This window comes from Sus scrofa, chromosome 6 (genome assembly GCF_054392235.1).
Source record: "Sus scrofa isolate SSC_HxYL_T2T_F1_AM1 chromosome 6, Sscrofa_HxYL_maternal_Yorkshire_Landrace_v2.0, whole genome shotgun sequence".
Classification (NCBI taxonomy): Eukaryota; Metazoa; Chordata; class Mammalia; order Artiodactyla; family Suidae; genus Sus; species Sus scrofa.
Window position 1 is genome coordinate 113,783,681 of NC_139388.1, and position 24,960 is coordinate 113,808,640.

General features: G+C 41.5%; 1 protein-coding gene and 1 long non-coding RNA gene across 2 annotated transcripts in view; one reads left to right on the forward strand and one right to left on the reverse strand.

The window, feature by feature from the left end:
- The first annotated feature begins 1,692 nt into the window (after window positions 1–1,692).
- On the forward strand, window positions 1,693–16,553 carry HRH4 (histamine receptor H4). Its single transcript, NM_214122.1, is given in 3 exon segments — window positions 1,693–1,954; window positions 11,326–11,489; window positions 15,689–16,553. Coding segments are annotated over 3 exon segments (1,173 nt in total). The 5' UTR covers window positions 1,693–1,755; the 3' UTR covers window positions 16,499–16,553.
- Window positions 4,787–24,960, reverse strand: part of LOC146402771 (uncharacterized) — a 32,481-nt gene continuing 12,307 nt past the window's right edge. Inside the window, exons 3-4 of the long non-coding RNA XR_014807812.1 lie at window positions 21,463–21,553; window positions 4,787–5,586 (exon numbers count right to left, since the gene is read on the reverse strand). This is a non-coding gene — a long non-coding RNA (uncharacterized LOC146402771). The remainder of the gene's footprint in view (window positions 5,587–21,462; window positions 21,554–24,960) is intronic.

Sequence of the window (24,960 nt, forward strand, 5' to 3'; positions counted from 1 at the left end):
TAGAGAACTGTGTCAGTGACAGAATTGTGAGATAATTAAGAATATTCAGATCTTTTAAATCCTTGCCCCAAGGTTTTTTTTTTTTTTAAACACTGGTTTTGAGCAGTTTGATTTGATGTGCTTTGTGTAGTTTTCTTCATGTGTTTTGGGTTTGGAGTTCAATGAATTTCTTGGTTTATAGTTTTCATCAAATTTTGAAAGTTTCTGGCCATTATTTCTGCAACATTTTCCTCCCATTCCCTCTGTTCTCCTTTCCTGCAGGGACTTCTGTAGGCATGTATTAGGTCACTTGAAGTTGTCCTACAGCTTAGTGAAGCTCTGTTAAATTTTTAAAAAATATTTTCTTTTATCTCTGTGTTTCATTTTGGGTAGTTTATATTGTTATATGTTCAAGTTCACTAATCTTCTCTTTCACAATTTCTGATTTGTTATTAATCCTTTCTAATATATTTTTAGTTCAGACGTTTTAGTTTTCATTTCTAGAAGTTTGATTTTGGTCTTTAAAGAATATCTTTTACGTCTTTACAGATCTGCTTTAAAAACACAGCTATAATGACTGCTTTAATGTCCTTATACATTAATTCTAATATCTATGTCAGTTATGGGTAGTTTAAATTGATTTTTCTCTGCATTATGGGTCATATTTGGCTGCTTCTTGGCATGGCTGATAATTTTTCATTGGATTCCAGACATTATAAATTTTACCTTGCTGGGGACTGGATATTTTTAAGTTCTACAAATATTCTTCAACTGTGTTCCGAGAGCCTGTTAAGTTATTTGGAACCAGTCTGACCCTTTCAGATCTCCCTTTTAAGATTTGTGAGGTAGGATTTAAGCAGTATTCAGTATAGGGCTAACTTATTTCTGACTACTGAGGTAAGACCTTTCTGAATACATTACCTGAATGCCCCATGAATTATAAGTTTTGTCAGCCTGGCTGGTGGGAACAAATTCTGTATCTGGCCCCATGTGACCGCTGGGTACTGCTCCTTCTAATCTTTTCAAGTGGTTCTTCTTCCTGTCTGAGAACATTTCCCCACATACTGTGCTGGTCAGTATCTTGGTGAATACTTGAGGAGACCCCTTTGCAGCTCTGCAGCACGGAATTCTGTCCTATACTCCCTGAATCTCAGCTCAACTTCCCCATCTCAGGGAATCTGCGGGCCTCACCCCTGGAGGCCTCTCTCTGCTCTGTGCCCTGGATCTCTCTCAAGACAGTAAACTGGGGCAACTGCAGGGCTCACCTCATTTTCTCCCCTTCTCTCAGGGATCACTGTCCTTCATTGCCTGATGTCCAATGCCTCGAAAACCATGGTGTCATATATCTTGTCCAGTTATTTGGTTGTTTCAGATGGGATGGTGAATTTAGCCCCTGATTTCCCATTTTGGTCAGAAGGGAATATTTAACTGGATCTATAGCATATTATTTGAGCCCAGTTCCTTACCTATATAGTGTATCAATTATGTTTCATATACATTATATAATATTGCTCTTTTAATGGGAGATGGATGAATTACATTAAAATGTTTAAGATAAAACATTTCACTCTTTCGGAAATACTTTTTCAGAGTCAGTTAAAGGGAAACTGTTACCACAGGTTTGCTTTATCAAGAATCAGGAAGTACTATGAGATCAGCATTAGACTATAAAAAATGTTGTTCTGAGTAGGAGACTATATATTTTAGTATTCGAGTGGGGAACACACGGTCAGAGTTGTCTTGCTGGCTTAGTATTGAGCTACATTATCTGATGTAATGTCAGCTATTAATGATACAAATACAAATACTTTGCCATTAAACACTCGCATTGCTTTAGCATTTTTAATGAGCTTGCTAGCTCTTGTTATAATGCTAGGAAATGCTGTGGTCATTTTAGCTTTTGTGGTGGACAAAAACCTTAGACATCGAAGTAATTATTTTCTCCTTAACTTGGCTATTTCTGACTTCTTTGTTGGTAAGTTACATTTCTTTATTTAAGATCATATTTTCAATTATAATTTATTTCTAAAACCTTAAAATATGCTTTTGTTATTTTAAGGGGCAATATGAAATTGGAGATTATGAAAAACAAAAAGTTTAAGGATTGAAGTTCACGGAGGCTATATGGCACTATATAGGACTATTTTATATATATATGTATATAAATCAGATTTGTAGGATAATTTTATCTGAAAACAGCTTATTTCCTTTATATGGAATAAAGATACATTTATCTATCTATCTATCTATCTATATATATATATATATATAGTTGGTCTTTTTAGGGCCATGCCCGCAGCATATGGAGGTTCCCAGGCTAGGGGTTGAATTGGAGCTGTAGCCGCTGGCCTACACGACAGCCACAGCAACACAGGATCTGAGCTGTGTCTGAGATATCAGAGCTTGCAGCAATGCCGGATCCTTAAGCCACTGAGTGAGGCCAAGGATCGAACCTGGGTCCTCAGGGATGCTAGTCAGATTTGTTTCCTCTGAGCCACAGTGGCAACTCCAGTCTAGTAGTGTTTTAGTCTAAGAGTTATTTGTTTCTAGAGCTATTTTCCTTGTATGTTTAAGTTTACAAGTATTCCTTTTTAAGTAAGCATAATTTCTTTAATATCACAGTGATAGAGTAATAGGAAATAATGTATACATTGGTGATCATAAAAATCATAAAATAGGATATTCAGGTCAACTAAATAGTATAGCTAATAATATTACTTTATGATATGGTATAGAATGTTGTAAAATATACCTGACACTAAACTACCTTGCATATGACATGATGTCATAGTGTTATATAATCGTAAGAGATCGTAGAAATCAGTCTTTCTTTGAAAACATGCCCTTTATAATTTTTTACTGCCTGATGATCATTTCTCAGCAATGCTTATTATAATAAGTAAATATGCATAAATGTCAACTGATGATATTGTTATTTAGGAGTTTCTAGTATAATTTGATTCGCCATTGTCTATAACTACATAAACTCTTGCATTCATCTTAAAATGAAACAAAACTCATGCTTAGTTTATTGCCTGGAACACAGTGGCTGCTCACCAAGTGTTAGTCCCCTCACTCTCTTGATTTCTCTGTAGGTAAGTGTCAAGGTCACAAATACTAGTACAGTACCTACCATGTGTAAGTACTGTTAGGTACCAAGTATGATTAGATAATGAGGAGATACCAAAAAGACCAGATTAATCTCTTTTTTTTTCCATTAAGATTTCAATATGGTAGAGTAGATAATAGAAGTTCAGAAATGACTATAACAGAACAGTGATGTGAGAACGCACAAAGGAAGACTTACCGAGGGCTATGAGCACTCAGGGAGAAAACATATGATTAATGGGTAGGGACCTCTGAAATAAACTTTAAAAGATGGATAGAATTTCCCCTAGGGAGAGGTGGAGAGGAGAGAGTGTCCCAAGAAAATACAAAGATACGCTGGTAGGAAATCATGGTGCACACTTTTTGTAAGCATGAGCTCCAGGCTGGCTAGTGTGAAAGGGGCTGCATGGAAACAGTAGAGGGTGCAGCTGGAGTAGTTGAAATCGATACAGTGAGGTCTGAATTGGAGTTAATGCATCAGGCAGTGTGAGATTTAAGTGAGTGATTGGATGGGTCAAAGCTTTACCTTAGGGGCATTGGAAGAGGTGTAGTAAGTAGGAGAAGCTGGACAGGAGGCAGCTTGGTTTCAGAAGGAATCCTGCAGTGATCCAGGCAGAGACGAGTGGCGTGGCTCTGAGAGAGGGCGAGGCCAGGAAAGAAGTTCGGGAGGCAGAGCTGCAAGGTGGTGTCAGGCAGCAGAAAGAGAAAGCTGCATTAAAGACCGAGTTCTGGGGACAAGAAGATATGGCGCTATTCACTGAAATAGGGAGCATTTGGGAAAGCAGCCAATGCTCCTGATATTGCACTGACACAAGTTTTGGAGGAAACTTCTAGCTAGAGAGATTGACTTAGGAATCCTGGTATAGAAATGACAGGGTCACAGAAAAAAGTGGCTAACCAATATACAAGTATTAAAAAAGGCAACAATCTCATTTCTCTCAAGTCTGCCCTCCAGGTAGCCAACAGTAACAATTCGATGTAGATCCTTCCACAGGGTTCTCTGTGTTCACATAAACACGGATAAATACATGACTATATTTATATGAACAGAGAATATTCTATTGTAAACATAGGTATCCCTTTCCTCCTTCTTCACAGAACTGTACAACTTTTAGATGACACTCAGCACTTAAAGTTGATTTATGTATTCTGACTCCCTGAAAGGGAGTGAGGCCCTAAATACCTGGTAGTAAGGAGGGATGGGGTAGAAAGATTGAGGCCTGAAGCTTTGGAACAAAGATGGTTCTAGATGAGAACAGAGTGCCTCTGTGAATGGCCCAATGTCAGCATCATGGCAGTCCCGCCATTGTGAGCCTGAGCACAACACCACAAAGGTGTGGTTCGTCTTTGAGCAATCCTGGTGGTCCCCCTCCCTCCGCAGATGGATAGGAAAAGATATGACTTTGCTCATGATGAGAGTGCCAGGACAGGCCAGAGTTTCTCTTAATCTGCCAGTCTCATCCTCCACATTTCCTCTGCCCCTGCCAGTTCCATCCAGAGGTCCACTTATCTTATGCAATATTCACCACAATAGGACAGTCTTTGAGAGCATTTTGTAACAAGATTTGAGTTTTCTGTCACTGCTGTTCTTCCTCCTTTGCCATACATGGAGTGTGCCTTTCAGTTCTGGGCCTGTAGAAGCTCATGGCAATGGTGGGGGCCAGGACAGAATGTGGAAGAGACTTTGTGTCGCTCGTTCTTTCTTTTCTTTTCTCTTTTCTTTTCTTTTAGGGCTGCACCCACAGCATATGGAGGTTCCCAGGCTAGGGGTTGAATCAGAGCTGTAGCTGCTGGCCTACGCCACAGACACAGCAATGCCAGAACTGAGCTGCATCTGTGACCTACACCACAGTTTGTGGCAATGCCAGATCCTTAACCCACTGAGTGGGGCCAGGCATTGAATTCACATCCTCATGGATGATATTCGGGTTCATTTCTGCTGAGCCACAGCGGGAACTCCAAGTAGCTGTTTCTTAATATTTGGGGTCATGAGACCTAGAGCTCCAGGAACCATGTGGCGATGCAAGTGCTGATGAGAGCATCACATGTGCTTGGATTTCTGGGCGAATATCCTCTTCTCACAGGTTTCTGAACTGGGCTCCTGAAAAGAATTTAAATTTGTGGCACCTGAGCCTTTTTCCAGGCCTAATTTAGTATTGACAAGCAAAGACTTACTGAGGAAAAATTCCAGTAGCAGCTACACTGATATAAATATATCTTATCTGTACACTATTTTGAAAAAATACTATTTATATCTACATTGATGTCTATAAAATTGGCATCACATGCCCAATGTTTCCTTCTATGGGTACCTTTTTCATAACTACATTTGTGTGGGCACTTATGGCCTCTATGACCGTGTGGTGGATGCTCCAGAAAGGATCTTCATGGGCAAAAGTTTATGGCTGCTGACAGTCTGGACCACATTTTCAGGATGGCAAAGTTTGTCTTTAGTACAGGCATAGCTCAGAGGTCGTGGATTCAGTTCAGTCCCAGGCACTGGAAGAACAGCAGTGACAGTCAAAAAAAGAGAAGAATTTTTTTTTTTTCCTTTTCTTAGGGCTACACCCATGGCATATGGAAGTCCCTAGGCTAAGGGTTGAATCAGACCTGCAGCTGCCAGCCTATGCTACAGCTTGCGGCAACATCAGATCCTTAACCCACTGAGTGAGGCCAGGGATCAAACCTCTATCCTCATGGACACCATGTTTGGTTCTTAACTTGCTGAGCCACATTGGGAACTCCCAGAAGAATTTTTTGTTTTTCCGGTGCATATAAAAGTTGGATTTGTAGTCTATTAAGTGTGCAATAACAGTATGTCTAAAAAAACAATGTGCATACCTTAATTTAAAAATACTCTATTGCTTAAAAAATGCTAATGATCATCTGAGTGAGTCATAATGTTTTTGCTCATAGAAGGTCTTGCCTTGATGGTGATGGCCACTAACTGATCAACGTGGTGAATGCTGAAGGTTGAGGTGGCTGTGGCAATTTCTTAAAATAAGACAGTAGTGAAATTTGCCACACCAACTGAAGTCTTCCTTTCGGCTTGAATATTTACAGGTCATTTTATTTTATTTATTTAATTAATTAATTAATTTATTTTTGCCACAGTGTGCAGCTGCTTGCTATGAGATCTTAGTTCCCAGATCAGGGATTGAACCTGAGCCTCAGTAGCGAGCTCTGAATCCTAACTAGACCACTAGGGAACTCCATTTTAGGGTTATTAACCAGCTTAATTTCAATATTGTGTCTCAGGAAAGGAGAGAGAAAGGGAAATGGCAGGTTGGTGGAGCAGTCTGAACACACACAACATTTATTGATTAAATTCACCATCTAATATGGGCACAGTTCATGAAGCTCCAAAATAATTACAATCGTAACATCAAAGATCTCAGATCACCATAACACATATAACAATAACAGAGTTAAAAATATTGTGATGGAGTTCCCGTCGTGGCGCAGTGGTTAACGAATCCGACTAGGAACCATGAGGTTGAGGGTTCGGTCCCTGCCCTTGCTCAGTGGGTTAACGATCCGGCGTTGCTGTGAGCTGTGGTGTAGGTTGCAGACGCGGCTCGGATCCCACGTTGCTGCGGCTCTGGCGTAGGCCAGTGGCTACAGCTCCGATTCGACCCCTAGCCTGGGAACCTCCACATGCCGCAGGAGCGGCCCAAGAAATAGCAACAACAACAACAAAAAAAGACAAAAGACAAAAAAAAAATATTGTGAGAATTAGCAAAACGTGACACATAGACACAAAGTAAGGAAATGCTGTTGGACAAAACGGCGCCCGTAGACTTTCTCTGAGCAGGGTTGCCACAAACTTTCAGTTTGTAAAAAACAATGTGTTATCTGTGAAGTGCCATAAAGGAAAGCAGAGTAGAATTAAGCATCTTCATCCTTGTATCTTGACCCCTGTGTTACGCTCGCTTCTCTTGCCCTCTGTGTTCGTCAGCTGGGATCCCCTCCAACAAAATAACCACAGCCTGGGTGACTTAACAGCAATTTACTTTCTCACAGCTCTGGAGGCTGAGAAATCCCAGATCAAGATGCTGGCTGATTTGGGCTCCTGGTGAGGGCGCTCTTCCTGGTTTGTTGATGGCTGCCTTCTTGCTTAATCCTCGCATGGCCTGGAGAAGGCAAGCAAGCAGGCTCTCTGGTGTTTCTTTTTATAAGGACACTAATCCTGTGGATTAGGGCTCTACCCTTAAGACCTAATTTAAGTTACTTCCTTATAGGCCTTATCACCCTGGTGGTTTGGGCTTCAACATATGAATTTTTTTTGTGTGTGGGGGGAAACACAAACATTTAGTTCATAACACCCTCGGTGTTATCACTGTTATCCACACACTCCTCTGCTGGTCCAAAGAATTCACTGGGGCTTTTAACCACCTCCTCCACTTTCTGACTGTCATTTTCTCATGGAAGATGCAGTTTCTTTTTCTTTCTTTTGTTTTTTTTTTTTGGTCTTTTTGCTATTTCTTGGGCCACTCCTGTGGCATATGGAGGTTCCCAGGCTAGGGGTAGAATCGGAGCTGTAGCCACCGGCCTACGCCAGAGCCACAGCAACGCGGGATCCGAGCCGTGTCTGCAACCTACACCACAGCTCACGGCAATGCCAGATTGTTAACCCCCTGAGCAAGGGCAGGGACCGAACCCTCAACCTCATGGTTCCTAGTTGGATTCGTTAACCACTGCGCCATGACAGGAACTCCAGATGCAGTTTCTTAACTGGCTTCAGAAAAGAGAGGCACACTGAAAACTATGTCTCGTCACTTATGATGGAGCATGATAATGTGAGAAAAAAGAATGTGTACACGGAGTTCCCGTCATGGTGCAGTGGAAATGAATCCGACTAGGAGCCATAAGGTTTCAGGTTCAATCCCTGGCCTCGCTCAGTGGGTTAAGGATCTGATGTTGCCGTGAGCTGTGGTGTAGGTCGCAGATGTGGCTTGGATACCGTGTTGCTGTGACTGTGGCATAGGCCGGCAGCTGTAGCTCTGATGAGACCCCTAGCCTGGGAACCTCCACATGCTGCAGGTATGGCCCTAAAAAGACAAAAAGACAGAAAAAAAAAAAAAAGAACGTATGCATGTATGTGTAACTGGGTCACCATGCTGTACAGTGGAAAATTGACAGAATACTGTAAACCAGCTATAATGGAAAAAAAATCATTATATATATGTAATACCAGACTGGTGGCAATTTTTCAGGAAACTGGGCTTTCTCAGCCTCATCCATTCATTCATCCAACGATGATTTATTTTGTACCAGGCACCCTTTTAGGGAACACAGCAGTAAAAATACAGACAAAAAATCTTTGCCCTCATGGTGCTTTTATTTTTCCTGGGAGCAGGGATAGGGAGACAGACAATAAACAATATAAATAAGTAAATACAATTACATAGCATTTTAGAGGGTGATCATTGCTGCTGAGAAAAACATAGGGAGGAAGTGTGTTAGAGGCTGAGGTTGCAGTGTAAACTTCAGGGTAGGGCTCACTGAGGAAGATGCATTTGAGTAAACAGAAAGAGCCCTTTGAGGGAAAAGCATTTCATGCTCAGGAAATCTTTGCAAGGATCGGAGGGTGTGTGTGGATAGTGTATTTGAGGCCAGATAGGGTGGAGCAGAGTGAGCGAGGGGTGGAGGGAGTAGCAAAAGGTTCCTTCTCTCCTCCCCCTGGCTCCTTCACTCCCTCTTTTTCTTCACCATCTTCTTCTAAAATTGTTTTCCCTCAACACCTCCCACCTCCCTATTTATCATGCCAAAGGCCTATTGCTCTTTTTGAGGAACTGGCTCTTAGTTTTACTTATCAAGTCCATCTGACCCAGAAGCACGATTCCAGAGTGGAATTTGTAGAAACACCCAGGAATTTCATGGTTTCTGAAACCCCTTTGTAAGGAGCCACATAACCACTCAACGAGACAGAGGAACTGAGCATGACATCTATACTAAACCTTCCCAAAGACTGCAAGGTGTCAGCAGGGTTTCAATAAAACCAAAGGAAAAGACTTGAGCCTGTTTTCAACTAACTGCTATTTCAAGTAGTTCCTGAGGTTTTGAACACACCCTTCTCTTTTATCTAATTCAGAAAGTAGGTGAAAAAGACTGACTCACACTCTTCCCTTTAACAGATAAGCCATCTGTAATGCAAATGATTTGGTGGCATCATACTCTTCTTTCTCATGTGGGGAGGAAATGGGTATGTATGTGGAAAATACTCCTGTCAAGAACACTGCAGCCATGACTCTGGGTCAAAATGTAATAAATGTCTCTGTTCTGGAGATACTTGATCACACACACACACACACACACACCCATCTGAGATGGAAGCCATCATAAGGAAGTTTAGGTAATTATACCAATTATCTTTTAATGATCTATAATGGAGTATAATGTTCAAAAACGCTGAATCACTATGCTGTACACCTGAAACTAACACAATACTGTAAATCAATTAAAGAAAGAAAATATGTCAGAAATATCTAGCACCCTAAAATATATATATATATATATATATATATATAAAATACACACACATACACACATGCAGTTAAAATGTAAAACAAGCAGGCAATTTTAACTACTTTTAAGAACAGACCACACAACTCTTCTCTGTGTTCTTCTTGTTCTTATATTTGAATGTAAATCTAGGTACAGAATACTAAATTCTGCATCCCCTTTCACAGGTTCTGAAACTACACTGTTATATCCTCATATCATCTTGTTTTGGCAGAATGCAGAGTATCCTTCAATCTCCCCTTCCTTTTATCTTTATTGTTTTTCATGAAAGGCTAACTTTGTTCTCATATGAAAAATAGGAATTCCTACTAAGTGCCTTCATAAAGTATGAATGTACCCTATGAAATAAGATTTCAACTGAGCTTCCATTTAATAGATTATTTTCTGGGTGAGTAGATCACCTGTCTGAAATGTCAATACAATTGAAGGCCCCTACAAAGCTAAGAGAAAGGGAGCCATTTAGTGATTTTTTTCACAATGAAGAAGTTTCTTCTAAGCTGAATCACTCTGGTATTTGTTCATTCAGTGAAGGGTAGTGGTTAAAGTCAGGGGTTCTGAAATCACACTGGTTTCAAATCTAATTTTTCACTTACTTGGGCTAATTTTGTCTCCTTTTTGAACTTCAGGCTTTTTGTGTGCTAACTCAGCATGTAACCTACCTCACAAAGTTTCTATGAAGGTTAAATGAGATGATACATGTAATGCACAAAACACGATGTCTGACACATGGTAACTGCACAATACCTATGAGCTGCTATTAATTTATTTGAGTTAAATAAGTGAGCCATTGGCCAACTCTAGATGTTGGGAAAAATACAGAGATTGACCTCCAACATGGTCCCAATCCTCTGGGGAAACACATTAACAGATGACAATGATATAAAGTAGAATGTATTTCTACATGAAAGGCGAGATGAGTGAGAAGCCAGGAGAAGGCAGGTGACAGAGGGGTCACTTCGACCCAGGAAGTTCCAAGAAAGATGATAAGGAGGATGTCATTTTTTGAACTAAGTGAAGAATGAGAGGGAATTAAATAGACTTCTCAGTAGGAAAGAGGAAGCTATTCTAGGAGGAAAGAATGCTGTTGGCAAAGGCAAAGAGATGTGACAATGTGGGATGTGTTTGGGGAAAGAGGGGTCCACCCTGTTTGGGTTGAATCATGAACATAAAGATGATGTGTGTTGTGTATGGAAGAAAATACAGGTTGGAACCTGAACTTAATTTGGAAAGTAATAAGGAGCCATTGAATGTATGATATTTGCAACAGCTATTTTAAAAAAATGGTATTTAAAGACTAGATAGGCTATTAGTCCTGAGTTTGTTGATGAAATACCATGAATTTCTTTTTTTTTTGTCTTTTTTTTTTAGGGCCACACCCTCAGCATATGGAGGTTCCCAGGCTAGGGGTCGAATTGGAGCTGCAGCCACAGCAATGCCAGATCCGAACCTCGTCTGTGACCTATACCACAGTTCACGGCAATGTCGGATCCTTAAGCCATTGAGTGAGGCCAGGGATCGAACCTGTGTCCTCATGGATGCTAGTCAGATTTGTTTCCGCCGAGCTATGACAGGAATTCCACCATGAATTTCTAAATTATAATCAAACCCTTTTTGGTCTTTTCAGACACATCATTGTGTTGTGTACCTCTCTCTCTTCGTATTCATTGATATGTGCAATCCTTTTTTTTTTACCCTCAATTTTTCCCTTTACAGGTGTGATCTCCATTCCTTTGTACATCCCTCACACACTGTTCAAATGGAAGTTAGAAGATAACATCTGTGCATTCTGGCTCATTATTGACTATCTTTTGTGTACAGCATCTGTGTATAACATTGTACTCATCAGCTTTGATCGATACCAGTCAGTCTCGAATGCTGTAAGTCAAAATACTAATTTATCCTCCTTAGAAGATTTTATACTAGTAAATTTTTGGTCTCCAAGCAAACAAAAGCTCTTGTTTATTGACAAACCTTAAAGGAGCCTGATTACTCTTTTGTTATCTGGCACTAAGTTCTCATTGGCCCTTAGTGAACATTTTCTGTGTGTGAGTCAGCTAAGTCACTCCCCTACGTACCACTAAAGTGAGAAGAAGTCAAACAAAATCCAAGGCAAATTGTGAGAAGTGGTAAACCAAGTTCGTAGTAGGTTGGATATGCATGAGGCTCACAGTAGCTTTATCTATTCAACTACTTAGACAACTTGACACCTGAATGTTTCCTTCAGGATGGGACTTGTAGGTGAGTAGAAAGACTCCTTGACTTCTGAATGAAATCAGAAAATTAATTTTGAATGACCAGTGGAAAAGACAGTGTACAGGGAACCTATTGGTCATACAATGGGACTAACCAGAAACTAACCAGTGCCAGTTTAGAACCCATGCCAAGCAAGTCTGAACTTACCCAAGATTTGGAATAGCCCCACAACTATTCCAACTGTCAACTAGAACAGTGGCAGTTCTTAAGCAAGCTAAATTTACCAGCAATAGGAATTCCCAGTGTAGCTCAGTGGAAATAAATCTGACTAGCATCCATGAAGACACAGCTTCAATCCCTGGTCTTGCTCAGTGAATTAAGGATCTGGCATTGCGGTGAGCTGTGGTGTAGGCTGGCAGCTGTAGCTCCGATTCAACCCCTAGTCTGGGAACTTCCAAATGCTGTGGGTATGGATCTAAAAAGTAAAAATAAATAAATAAATTAATTAATTAATCAATTAATTTACCAGCAATAGAACAAAAGAGAGAATACTGTTGATGTTGGAGAAGACATGGGATAAGATGGGACCACAGAAATATGAGAGAGTGATCCGAAATCCTCGCAACTTAGATAAGAAACTTCCTTCATGCCTGAGTCACAGGGACCCAAATCTATAAGGAACCATTGTGTGATAGAACTTTGCTAAGGATGGAGATCCAGCAGTGAATCAGTAGAGTCCTTATTTTGGGGGAGTATGATAGGTAAGGTGGAGACAGGTCGTCCACAAACAAGGGGACCAAGTGTGATGCTGGAGGCACTGAGAAGACAGGGATAGCCCTGACTTGAGAGGCTGTGCTGTGTGGAGGCAGACAGGATTGGGAGGCTGGACTGGATAAGGCAAGGATGGACTACCGTAACCAAGAGACACCAAGATGCTGAGATGAAATCAAGACAGAAGTTAATTTTTCTTTCATACAACAGTCCAGGAAGAGTCAGAAGTTCTGTACCCTCTAGGGCAGGGGTCAGTCAACTTTTACTATAGGGGGTCCTCTGGTCTCCACTGCACCTGCTCAAATAAAACTTTATTATCCAAGCAGGTGATGGGCCAGGGACAATGGTTTGCTGGGAGACAATGTGAGAGGGCAGGGTGGCAGGCTGGGCTTGGGAAATAATTTGGGAATGGAAGGCTCAATGCAGATGGCACTTAGAGAAGCCCTGTGGTCCCATCTCATTATTAACACTGGCAAGTTGCAGGGGCCACTTTGCCCCACAAAAGAAACCAACTGATGGAATGTTTCAATATCTTACTGGGGTGGGGAAGGAAGCAGGGAATAAGGTAACATCCTGAATAATGGACATAACTCTGCAGTGGGTGAGAATTGGGCCACTGATGATTATCAGGGAGGCACAGGCCTGGATTTATGCAACACTTGAAACTGTCTACCTGTCAAAAATGCTACCCAGAGATGAAGAAATGGGCATCATCTTCTCAATCCCCTTGGATGTCCACTATCCCGCTTGACCTTATGCATAATAGAAAAGAGACCACTTTCTCCCATATTGCATGATGTCATTAAAAAGGCCAAACAGAGCAATTAAAAAACTAAATGCAGTTTTATGACCATCTGGATATTGTTACCATCTTCATAATCATTAGATTTAATGCAAGAGATGTATTAATTAGTGGTATGAGAAGAAGAAGGCAAAAAACCCATATTGTTCAGAGGAGCTTGTGGTCAGCAAGCACATGCATTTTAGCTTAGCCTCAGAAAGATCAGTAATTTAAAAAAAAAAAAAGAAGAAGAAGAAGGAGGAAATCCCACTTCCCTGTGGTTTTTAAAAATAACTCTCTTTTTAAAACCACCTCCTCTTATCTCTAGCCAATTGGTGAGCCCTTCCTAGCATGTAGAGTCCATAAAAGACAGAGTGCTGGCATTGTTATACTGTTTTAATAAAAATCAGAAAACACTTTAGAACAAGACTTAAAAACTCACAAAGACTATTTGAGAGATGGGGAAAAAGGGAGGTATGTTCTAATTTCATGGGTAAATAATTTCTTTTCCCTAGAGAGAGAAAAGCAGACAAACATGAACATTTGGGCTGGAAGTAACCTTCCTGATCGAAAAGGGTTTCAGAGAGGCTGTCTGCTCCAGGTCCCCTTAAAAAAATCTTGGATCAGGAGTTCCCGTTGTGGCGCAGTGGTTAACGAATCCGACTAGGAACCATGAGGGTTCGGGTTCCGTCCCTGGCCTCGCTCAGTGGGTTAAGGATCTGGAGTTGCCGTGAGCTGTAGTGTGGGTTGCAGATGCAGCTTGGATCCTGCATTGCTGTGGCTCTGGCGTAGGCCGGCAGCTACAGCTCCTATTAGACCTAGACCCCTAGCCTGGGAACCTCCATATGCTGCAAGAGCAGGTCAAGAAAAGGCAAAAAGACCAAAAAAAAAAAAAAAAAAAAAAAAGTCTTAGATCATATGTTTATTCCTTGTTAAGGGTAGCTTGGCTTTTAGGTTTCTTTCAGAAGATATTCTTCAAGATTTCAGGATCTATTAAAGGCCAAGGGTCCTGTGATCCGAAAGCAATTCTCTTTCATAGAATCTCATTTTCTCTTATAGAAGCCTGTCCTTGTGACCAAGGGAACTTAAAACATTCTTCATTTCTAAAAAAGACTGTGGCCCTTGGCACAGCCACATCTAGACAAGTGGCTGGTCACCACTGCCTTGGCACCACTTCTGCGGGCTGGAAAGGTTTGTAAAAATGTCATGCTCAATAACACTGCAGTACCTCCCCAGATCCGGTTTAAACTTTTTTCTTTGCATGCATCACCTTGTGGGTTTATGTAAGAGTTCTTCTTTCTCTTTTTGACCCCACCTTGAAGTCTGAGCATAAACCGAAGAGTAGATTCTTCCTAATATTGGATTCAGAAAAGGCAGTATCTTTCAAACATTTTTGACGGTGACTACAATGAGAAATGCATTTTATACTGTAATTCAGTATACACGTCTCTTTATGTATGTCTATATTCCCAAAGCAAAAGTTTCATCAAACAACACATATCCTTGCAACATGTGATGCATTCTGACACCGACCATTCCAAGTCATTAAAAAAAAAAAATGCTGCTCATCACCAGCTGGCAGGGTAAAAACACTGTGAAAATGTGCACCCCGCTTCAGTTAACAATTCAGATTAGCATCTGTGGACTAGGAAAAATTGAGTTCTTACTTTATTTTATTTACTTCTTTTCTTTTTTGGTCATCCCATGGCATATGGAGTTCCTGGGCCAGGGATCAGATAGTCGCAGTCACGGCTCGGATCAGATCCTTAACCCACTGTGCCAGGCCAGGGATTGAACCTGCGATCCAGGGCTCCCAAGACACCACTGATCCCTTTGGGCCACAGTGAGAACTCCGAGTTCTTACTTTAGATATTGACCTTGACATTTTCTATAGCATCAGAGGTTTAATCTTGAATGGCTAAGAAAGCCTACTGGTTTCAGTAAAATCGAATCCTCTGCCCTGGCCCAGATCATGTTACCGAGATCCCGTTAATGTCCCTGCCTTGCACATCTTTGAAACTGCTGAGGGCCAAACTGTTGTGTAATCAACATATGCTTATTATGAGTTCCCATGGTGGCTCAGTAGGTTAAGAACCTGATGTTGTCTCTCTGAGGATGGGGGTTTGGTCCCTGGCCTCGCTCAGCGGGTTAAGGATTCAGCATTGTTGAAGATGCAGCTCAGATCCTGTGTCACCATGGCTGTGGCATAGGCCTGTAGCTGCAGCTCTGACTCAGCTCCTAGGCTGGGAACTTCTAAATGCCACAGGTGTGGCCTTGAAAAGAAAAAAAAAAGCTCATTTTATTGAAAATAATTTATTTGATTTCTTTTAGGTATCTTACAGAACTCAGCACACTGGGATCTTGAAGATTGTGGCTCTGATGGTGGGCGTCTGGGTGTTGGCCTTCTTAGTACATGGGCCAGTAATTCTAGTTTCAGAGGCTTGGAAGCAGGGGAAGCAAGATTGTGAACCTGGATTCTTAAAGGAATGGTATGTCCTCGCCATCACGTTATTCTTCGAATTCCTGGCCCCAGTCTTGTTAGTAGCTTATTTCAACCTGTATATTTACTGGAGCCTATGGAAGCGTGGTCATCTCAGTAGGTGCCAAAGCCATTGTGGACTCACTCCTGTCTCTTCTGGTAGCTGGGGACACTCATTCAGGTGTGGACTGTTTTCAAGGACATCTCTTTCTGACCCGAAGGAAGCAGCAGCATCCCTTCATTCTGAGAGACCAAGAAGAAAGAGTACACTCTGGTTTTCCTTAAGAACCCGGATGAGTAGTCTAACTGCTTCCAACAAGGGCTTCCTCTCCCACTCAGATTCCCTAGCTCTTCACCAAAAAGAACATCTTGAACTACTCAGAGCCAGGAAATTAGCCAGGTCATTGGCCATTCTTTTAGGTGTTTTTGCCATTTGCTGGGCTCCCTATTCTCTGTTGACAATTATTCGTTCAGTTTACCCCACAAATCCGTTTCCTTCAACAGCTGTGTACAAGTTCGCATTTTGGCTTCAGTGGTTCAATTCCTGTGTCAATCCATTTTTGTATCCACTGTGTCACAAGCGTTTTCAGAAGGCTTTCTTGAAAATATTTTGTCTGAAAAAGCAATCCACACTATCACACAATCGGTCAACGTCCTCTTAAGGACAATCTTCTTGCTTATGTAAATTTCAGCCTTACTCTCACCTACATGAACTGGGTCTGGCTTTCATCTTGCCCTTTCCACTTTACTGAAGAAGTCCATAAAATTGTAACACGTGAAAACTTAAAAAAACACACAAAGGAACCCAGAAGTCAGCAGAAAATAATTCCAGTGAGTAACAACAGCAGCATAAAAAGAAATTGACAACAATATTTTTGTAAATTCATTGTCACAAAAGCACTATATTTTTTTTGTGGTTACCACTTCTTCTTTGTCTTTAGATCGTAAGATAACATTTATTGTGAAATTCAAGAGTTTTGGTTTTCTTTCTATGTTCAGTGTGCTACAGTTTTAAGTGAATTTCCCTTTTTATTTTACAGTGTTTTTCAGTAATGAAAACTCATCAAGTTTTAAGATCATTCCCTAAAGCATACAATAGAAAAACGAGCTCTATTGCCCTCTCTGCTGGGGGTCGGTAACTATTATGGTCATTGGGCAGGCGAGTTGGCGTTTGAGTTGGCAGGAGAAGGGGGTGAGGGTGCTCAGTGGAAGAGCAGAGGGCATGTATACCTCCAGACTCCATATTCCTGATCCTAGAAAAGAAGGAAGTGGCGGATGAGGGAGCAAAAAGGAGGCAATTGCAGCTGTCAGCGTCCTTAGCGAGGTTGTCTCAGAGGCCTGGAGATCACAGGATAACAGAGTGAAAAGCAGGCAACAGTCACCAATGGGTTGAAAGGATGGCTTTCCCTATTCCTTCCTGCCCCCTTCTCCCAACTTCCACACCAGCTAAAACTTATCTATGAGAAAATATGGAAGAAAGAGAAAGGCTAAGAGATACGAAAGGACTATACGATTAAACCTGGTGTACCTTATGTAACTTTCACAGACCTAGTGTATGTTAATTAATTATGAATAAAATCTACTTCTCTGTTTGATGTTGTTTTTTTGTTTTGTTTTGTTTGGCTTTTTAGGGCCGCACTCGGGGCATAGAGGTTCCCAGGTTAGGGGTCAAATCAGAGCTACAGCTGCTGGGCTATGCCACAGCCATAACAACATCAGTTCTGAGCTGCTTCTGTGACCTACACCACAGCTCATGGCAACGCCGGATCCTTAACCCACTGAGTGAGGCTAGGGATAGAACCTGCAACTTCATGGTTCCTAGTCAGATTCGTTTCCACTGTGCCATGATGGGAACCCCTGTTTGATGTTTTTAACTCGTGTGCTCAATATTTTAATATTTTACACTGAAGTACTCTGAGTGATTCCTTTTTTTTTTTTCTGTATTTTTAGGGCTGCACCCATGGCATATGGAGATTCCAGGCTAGGGTTTTTGTTTGTTCGTTTGTTTGACTGTATATTCTTTTATTACTCAATTAATTTTATTACATTTATAGTTATACAATAATCATCACAACCCAATTTTATAGAATTTCCATCCCAAACCCTCAGTGCATCCCCCACACCCCAACCTGTCTCCTTCGGAAACCATACGTTTTTCAAAGTCTGTGAGTCAGTATCTGTTCTGCAAAGAAGTTCATTGTGTCCTTTTTTTTATATTCCACATGCAAGTGATAGCATATGATGTTGGTGTCTCACTGTCTGACCGACTTCACTTAGCATGATAATTTCTAGGTCCACATGTTGCAATTGTCATTATTTCTTTCCTTTTAAGGGCTGAGTAATGTTCCATTGTGTATATGTACCACATCTTCTTTATCAACTCCTCTGCTGATGGACATTTAGGTTGTTTCCACGTCTTGGCTATTGCAAATAGTGGTACAATGCACATTGGAGTACATGTATCTTTTCGAGTCCTGGTTTTCTCTGGAGAGATGCCCAGGAGTGGGATTGCTGGATCAAATGGTAGTTCTATTTTTAGTTTTCTAAGGAATCTCCATACCATTTTCCACAGTGGTTGCATCAAATTACATTCCCACCAACAGTGTAATAGGGGTCCCTTTTCTCTACCCCCTCTCCAGCACTTATTGTTTGTAGACATTTTTATGATGGTCATTCTGCCCAGTGTAAGGTGATACCTCATAGTGGTTTTCATTTGCATTTTTCTAATAATGAGTGGATGTTGAACATCTTTTCATGTGTTTTTTGGCCATCTGTATGTCTTTGGAGAACTGTCTGTTTAGACCTTCTGCCCACTTTTTGATGCGGTTGTTTTTTTTTTTGTTTGTTTGTTTTGTTTTGTTTGTATTGAGCTGTAGGAGGTATTTATAAAATTTGGAGATTAATCCCTTATTAGTCACTTCATTTGCAAATATTTTCTCCTATTGTGTGGGTTGTGTTTTTGTTTTGTTTAGGGTTTCCTTTGCTGTGCCGAAACTTTTAAGTTTAATTAAGTCCCATGTGTTTATTTTTGTTTTTATTGTCATTACTCTAGGAAGTGGGTCTGAGTAGATGTTGTGGTTTATGTCAGAAAGTGTTTGGCCTATGTTCTCCTCTAAGAGTTTTATAGTATTTGGTCTTATATTTAGGACTTTAATCCATTTTGAGTTTATTTTTGTGTATGGTATTAGGAAGTGATCTAATTTCATTCTTTTACATGTGTCTGTCCAGTTTTCCCAGCACCATGTATCAAAGGGGCTGTCTTTTCTCCATTGTATATTCTTGCTCCTCTGTCATAGATTAGTTGACTGTAGCTGCATGGGTTTAATTCTGGGCTTTCTATAGGCCAGGGGTTGAATTGGAGGTGTAGCCGCTGGCCTATACCACAGCCACAGCAACGAGGGATCCAAGCCTCGTCTGTGACCTATACCACAGCTCAAGGCAATTGCCGGATCCTTAACCCATTGAGCCAGGCCAGGGATCAAATCTGTGTCCTCATGGATGCTAGTCAAATTCGTTTCCACTGAGCCATGATGGGAACTCCATTTGAGTGATTGTTTTATTATGCAATTGGTAGTGTAGGTTCTACTTTACTGATGAGTCAGATTTCATTTCATAGTTAATTGCCTCTCTTCTGTAAATTTTTTTTTTTTTTTTTTTTTTTTTTTTTTTGCCATCCCCAGGGTGTCTGGAAGTTCCCAGGCTAGGAGTCAAATCAGAGTTGCAGCTGCTGGCCTACACCACAGCAACATGGGATGCAGGATCCGAGCTTCATCTGCAACCTATACCACAGCTCTGGGCAACACCAGATTCTTAACCCACTGATTGAGGCAAGGGATTGAACCCACGTCCTCATAGATACTAGTTGGGTTCTTAACCCACTGAGCCACAACAGGAACTCCAACATACGAGTTCTTTATAAAGTTGTTGCTTGTCAGCTGTTGATTTTTGGTTTTTTTTTTTTGCCACACCTGAAGCATGCAGAAGTTCCCAGGCCAGTTGTTAAACCAGCCCACAGCAGTGACAATGCCTGATCCCTAACCACTAGGCCACCATGGAACTCCAGCTATTGATTTTAACATTTATAAATTAGTAGTTGTGGATTTCATCTGATCACTGGAGGCTTGAACATTCACTGAATGGAGTGGCTCCAGGAAACCTTTTCCCAGTTGAATTTGGGAGGAAACATGCCTAAATAGTCATATGTATTTTCTAAAACATAGAAAGTATAATGTGTACTATATTTCACTCAATCCAAGATGCTGTCAAATGTAGGACATTCTATCTTACACTGAAAAAGAGAAAATTCTGCAGATTGTCTATGAAACAGTACTTTTAAAAAAATCACAATGATACTTAAGTCCTATTCAGATTTCAGGACTGCTGAAAAGTGAGCAATGTGTGTTTTAGAAGTGGTGAAAAATGGTCCAGGTCTGATAAATGAACAGAATGGGACTAATCCTCTATGAAATCACAGTTTGAATAAAATATTTTTGGTGGTACGCTCATGTGTTCATTAAACAAATGTGTATTAAGAGTCTATCATGTATTAGCTACTTATTGTAAAGGTATATGTGAACCCACAATAATATTAGATTCTCTGTGGCAAGAATATTACTTTGAGGTTCTCATAGGACAAGGCACCCCATAGCTACTTGTCGAAAAGGCATGCACTAGGCATTTTTCTTAAAAAGGGAGCATCGATCCCAGTTATTATTTTTTTTTCTATTTTTAGGGCCATACCTGCTGCATATGGAAATTCCCAGGCTAGGGGTCCAATCAGAGCTGCAGGTGCCAGCCTATACCACCTATGCCACAGCAACTTGGGATCTGAGCTACATCTGCAACCTATACCACAGCTCACAGCAATGCCAGATCCTTAACCTACTGAGTGAGGCCAGGGATCGAACCCACGTCCTCATGGACACCAGTTGGGCTCGTAACCTGCTGAGCCACAACTGGGAACTCCCCAGTCTTTTTAATTCAAGCCTTTTAAATTTGCACTAAAGGAACTTAAATGTTTTTCATCATAATAAAAGTAACATATAATAAAAAGAAAACAATCAAACAATTCCTATACCCTACAAGCAGCCACAATTATTAGTTTGGTATAGATGTTTCTAGACAAAAGAACAATATCTAATCTTCTAGAAACATGTTTATATATTTAAACTTCTATCTAAATGTCTCAATATATCCTCAAATGAGGCTTTTCATAAAATGAGGCTCCTATTCTAGGATGGGTAATTACCACCCTCCAACCTCAAATACAGCTGTTTTTTTTAAATACTCACTAAATTTTAAATTAAAGATTTTTTTTTTTTTTTTGCTTTTTAGGGCCACACCTGAAGCATATGGAGGTTCCCAGGCTAGGGGTCTAATCAGAGCTACTACAGCTGCTGGCCTGTGCCACAGTCACAGCAACACAGGAACCGAGCCACATCCGCTACTTATACCATAGCTCACGGCAACGCCAGATCCTTAACCCACTGATCAAGGCCAGGGACTGAACCCACAACCTCATGGCTCCTAGTTGGATTTGTTTCCGCTGCACCACAACAGGAACCCCAAAGATATTTATTTTTATATTATTTTGAAATATGCGTTTTTAAAAAATTTAAATACTTACTAGCTCATCCTAAATCTGGACCCAACTCCACTGGCACAACTGGCAGGAAATTCCTAAGAATGCTGTTTCCTAAGTGTTGGCTTCAGTTGGCCTGTAGAGAAATAGATTCAAGAGTGAAGACAGATTTAGGGATATAAATGCCAATTATGAATGCTACTTTAGGTATAATCTTTTATAAGTCATGAGGGCGTTTAATATAAATTACGGTATAGCCATGATAACTATTTTACAGAACTGCTTTTTGTGGCTTTTTGCTAACTACCTTCTTTGTAGCATGGATCTCAGCATTTGAGAAAGTATTTTTCATACTATGAATTCATAAAAAGAAATTCTCACATACAAAATAAACTTTTTGTTCTAATAATTTTTATCAATCAGGGTGTGTCAAGTTATTTCAAATAGAAAGAATTTAACCGATCCAGGATATTGGAAGCTTGAAAGAATAAGAAATAGATGTTTATATAAGCCTGAGATTAATAATTTAAGAAAATGACTACCATCTTTAAGGCTAGAGAGAGTAAAATAGAAGTGGGGTTCAGAATCTAGGATCTTGGAGAAGTGCCCAGAGGGCTAGTGCTTGGGGGCCCGATTAGCTCCTGATGCCCAGTGGTAGAGCTTGGACAGCCAAAGGGGTGGGAGCAGCTGGTGCTCAGGCTGACAGCGGTGGGGTGGGAAAGGGCAGTCTGCCGGCTGCTGCTAGCACCTCTCCTGGGGCGCAGTGAGGCAGAAATATTGCTGTGCACGGCCGCTAGTGGGGTGCCAGGTCAAGTGAGCTGACTTCTCTGTACCCCTGCCTTACAGTCTTTTGCCAGTGTTTTCCAGTCATGGAACCTAATTGAAAGCCAGTTGGCAAGGGAGTCTGGGAAATATATGACTCCTACCTCCGGCCTACAGGGCAGTATATAAAAAGGTAGGCTTGGAGCTATTAGACAACAGATAACTGGCCAAAGCATGCTATGTTAAAGAGTAAAGTAGAACTTTGGTCTTCAGAGATTTAGCACTCACATTTTCAGCTGTAAACAAGCAGCTGACTAGTCCATAACACTGTAAATTTCTTACAGCACAAAGTCAAATCATGTACCTTTAGGTTGGGAGGCTGAAGGATTTGGCTGCTAATGCTATGGAATTAAGCCATAGGTATGGACACTATTCTATTCCTTGGCGGGGGAGGGTTCTTTTTCCATTTGGATTGGAGCATGTCAATAAGGAAACCAAAGTTGAGATCAACACAGCACATGCTTTATTCAGTGGCCAAAGAATGGAGAGGTTGGAACTAAGTTCACAGATCAAATTCTCACCCACCTGGTGAGAGTGATTTAATTTTTTTTCTTTCTTTTTTGTCTTTTGTCTTTCTAGGGCTGTGCCCATGGGATACAGAGGTTCCCAGGCTAGGGGTCTAATCAGAGCTGTTGTTGCCGGCCTACACCACAGCCACAGCAACACCAGATCCGAGCTGTGTTTGCAACCCACACCACAGCTCATGGCAATGCTAGATCCTTAACCCACTGATTGAAGCCAGGGATCAAACCTGAAACCTCATGGTTCCTGGCAGATTGGTTTCTGCTGCACCACAACGGGAACTCCCTTTTTTTTTTTTTTTCATTTTTTTCAACATTTTATTGAAGTATAGTTGTTTTGCAAGGTTGTGATAATTTCTACTATACGACAAGGTGATCCAGTTTTACATGTACACGTATCCATTCTCTATCAGATTCTTTTTCCACCTAGATTATCACAGAATATTGGGTAGAGTTCTCTGGAGAGTGATTTAATTTTAAAGAGTAAAGATAGAGGGAGGTGGAGTGAGGCATATACATTACTCTACCTGCGAAGGGGCAGGACTTTTTCAAGGGAATGGCATGCCATTCTCTTTGTATCCTTTTTTGGTCCTTAATGTCTGATCTTGCTGGTAGGTGTCTCGTTTAATATGTCATTGCAGTAAAAATCAATATGTAATGAGACTCCAGGTCTGTTGGAGGTCGGATCTAGTGCCATCTTGTTCCCAGCTGGATCTGTGTGTGTGTGTGTGTGTGTGTGTGTGTGTGTGTTGTTTCCTTTCTTATCTCTGCATCCTTTCGGTTGAAGACTTCAGTTCACACCTAATAAAGGTGGGGTGAGCGGCTGGCAGGTTTTGAGCAAGGACACTCCTGCTAACATGAGGATTGGAGGGTTTTAAATAAATGTTGCAGGACAGGGAATGCCTTCCAGGGCCCGAACATGGGCTCTTGTCTAATACTTGGAAATGAATTGTCTGGAGATACACATGCTGATAAAGCAAAAGACTTTATTGGGAAGGAGTGCAGGGGAGAGCGCAGCAGGGTGCGGGAACCCAGGAGAACTGCTCTGCCACGTGGCTCACGGTCTCAGGTTTTACAGGAAGGGTGTTCGTTTCTTGGTTGTCTCTGGCCAATTGTCTTGCTCGGCCCATATTTGGTCTGGCTCAGGGCCCTTCTTGGGTGGTACAGGCACCTGTCAGCCAAGATGGATTCCAGCAGCAAGGATCCTGGGAGGTTGGTTGTCTCCTCCCTATTGGTCCCTCCCAAATCCTCCTCCTTAGTCTTCAGACAGCACCACGTTCCTTATCAGGGCCTCCTGTTGGGAAGCAACTCATGCAAGTGGCCATAATCGTGCCTGGCCAAGGTGGGTGGTTTCAGACAGTGGTTCCCTAATACAAGGACACTCCTGCTAAAGGTGAAGGTGATGGATGCTCACATCTTTATTAATCGAATAGGACAATGGACTCTCCTAGTAAGAGTGGGGAAAAAAAAATCCTGGGAGTTGAATGCGAAGTGGGTATCTTGTGTGGATATCTCGGGACCAGTTCCTCTGGGGGAGAGGGGATACGAGTACTGTTCACTTGGGTCAAATTCTCCTTTCAGACCAGATTCTGTGGTGGAGAGGTAGGGTCAGTCTCACTCAAACCTGGTGCCCAGAAGAGGGAGGAAGAGTTTCCTCCAATGAAGGTCACCCGAAGAAGGAGGAAGAGATGATACATGTCTACTCTAAGGGATATTCAGAAATCAGGGGTGTCATGACATGTAAATTGCCTTCCTCATACATTGTGCAAGACTGCCCAAGTGGCCACAATTCTCTACCCCTTCCTGTACCCCCACCCTTTGCAATGTAACTTTGTGGTTCTTCCCATCAAGAGGGACTTGCTTTGGCCAATAAACTTCTGCCCATGAGCAATGAGGAGTTCCCTGGTGGCTCAGCGAGTTAAGGATCTGGCATTGTCACTGCTGTGGCATGGGTTCAATCCTTGGCCCAGGAACTTCTGCATGCTGCGGGTGTGGCCAAAAACAAGGCAGTGAATGTGACCCTATGTCAGTGTCAAGCCTAGGCCTCAAGAGGCCTGAGTATACCTCTTTTGGCTCTTAGAACCTTGCTCAAGGCTGCCAGAGGCTGCTGGAGGGTGAGCGACCAGGTGGGACAGAATCAAGCTGTTGTTGCTGAGCCCATTTGAGGTCAGCCAGCCTCCAGCTGACTCAGCAGTTGATT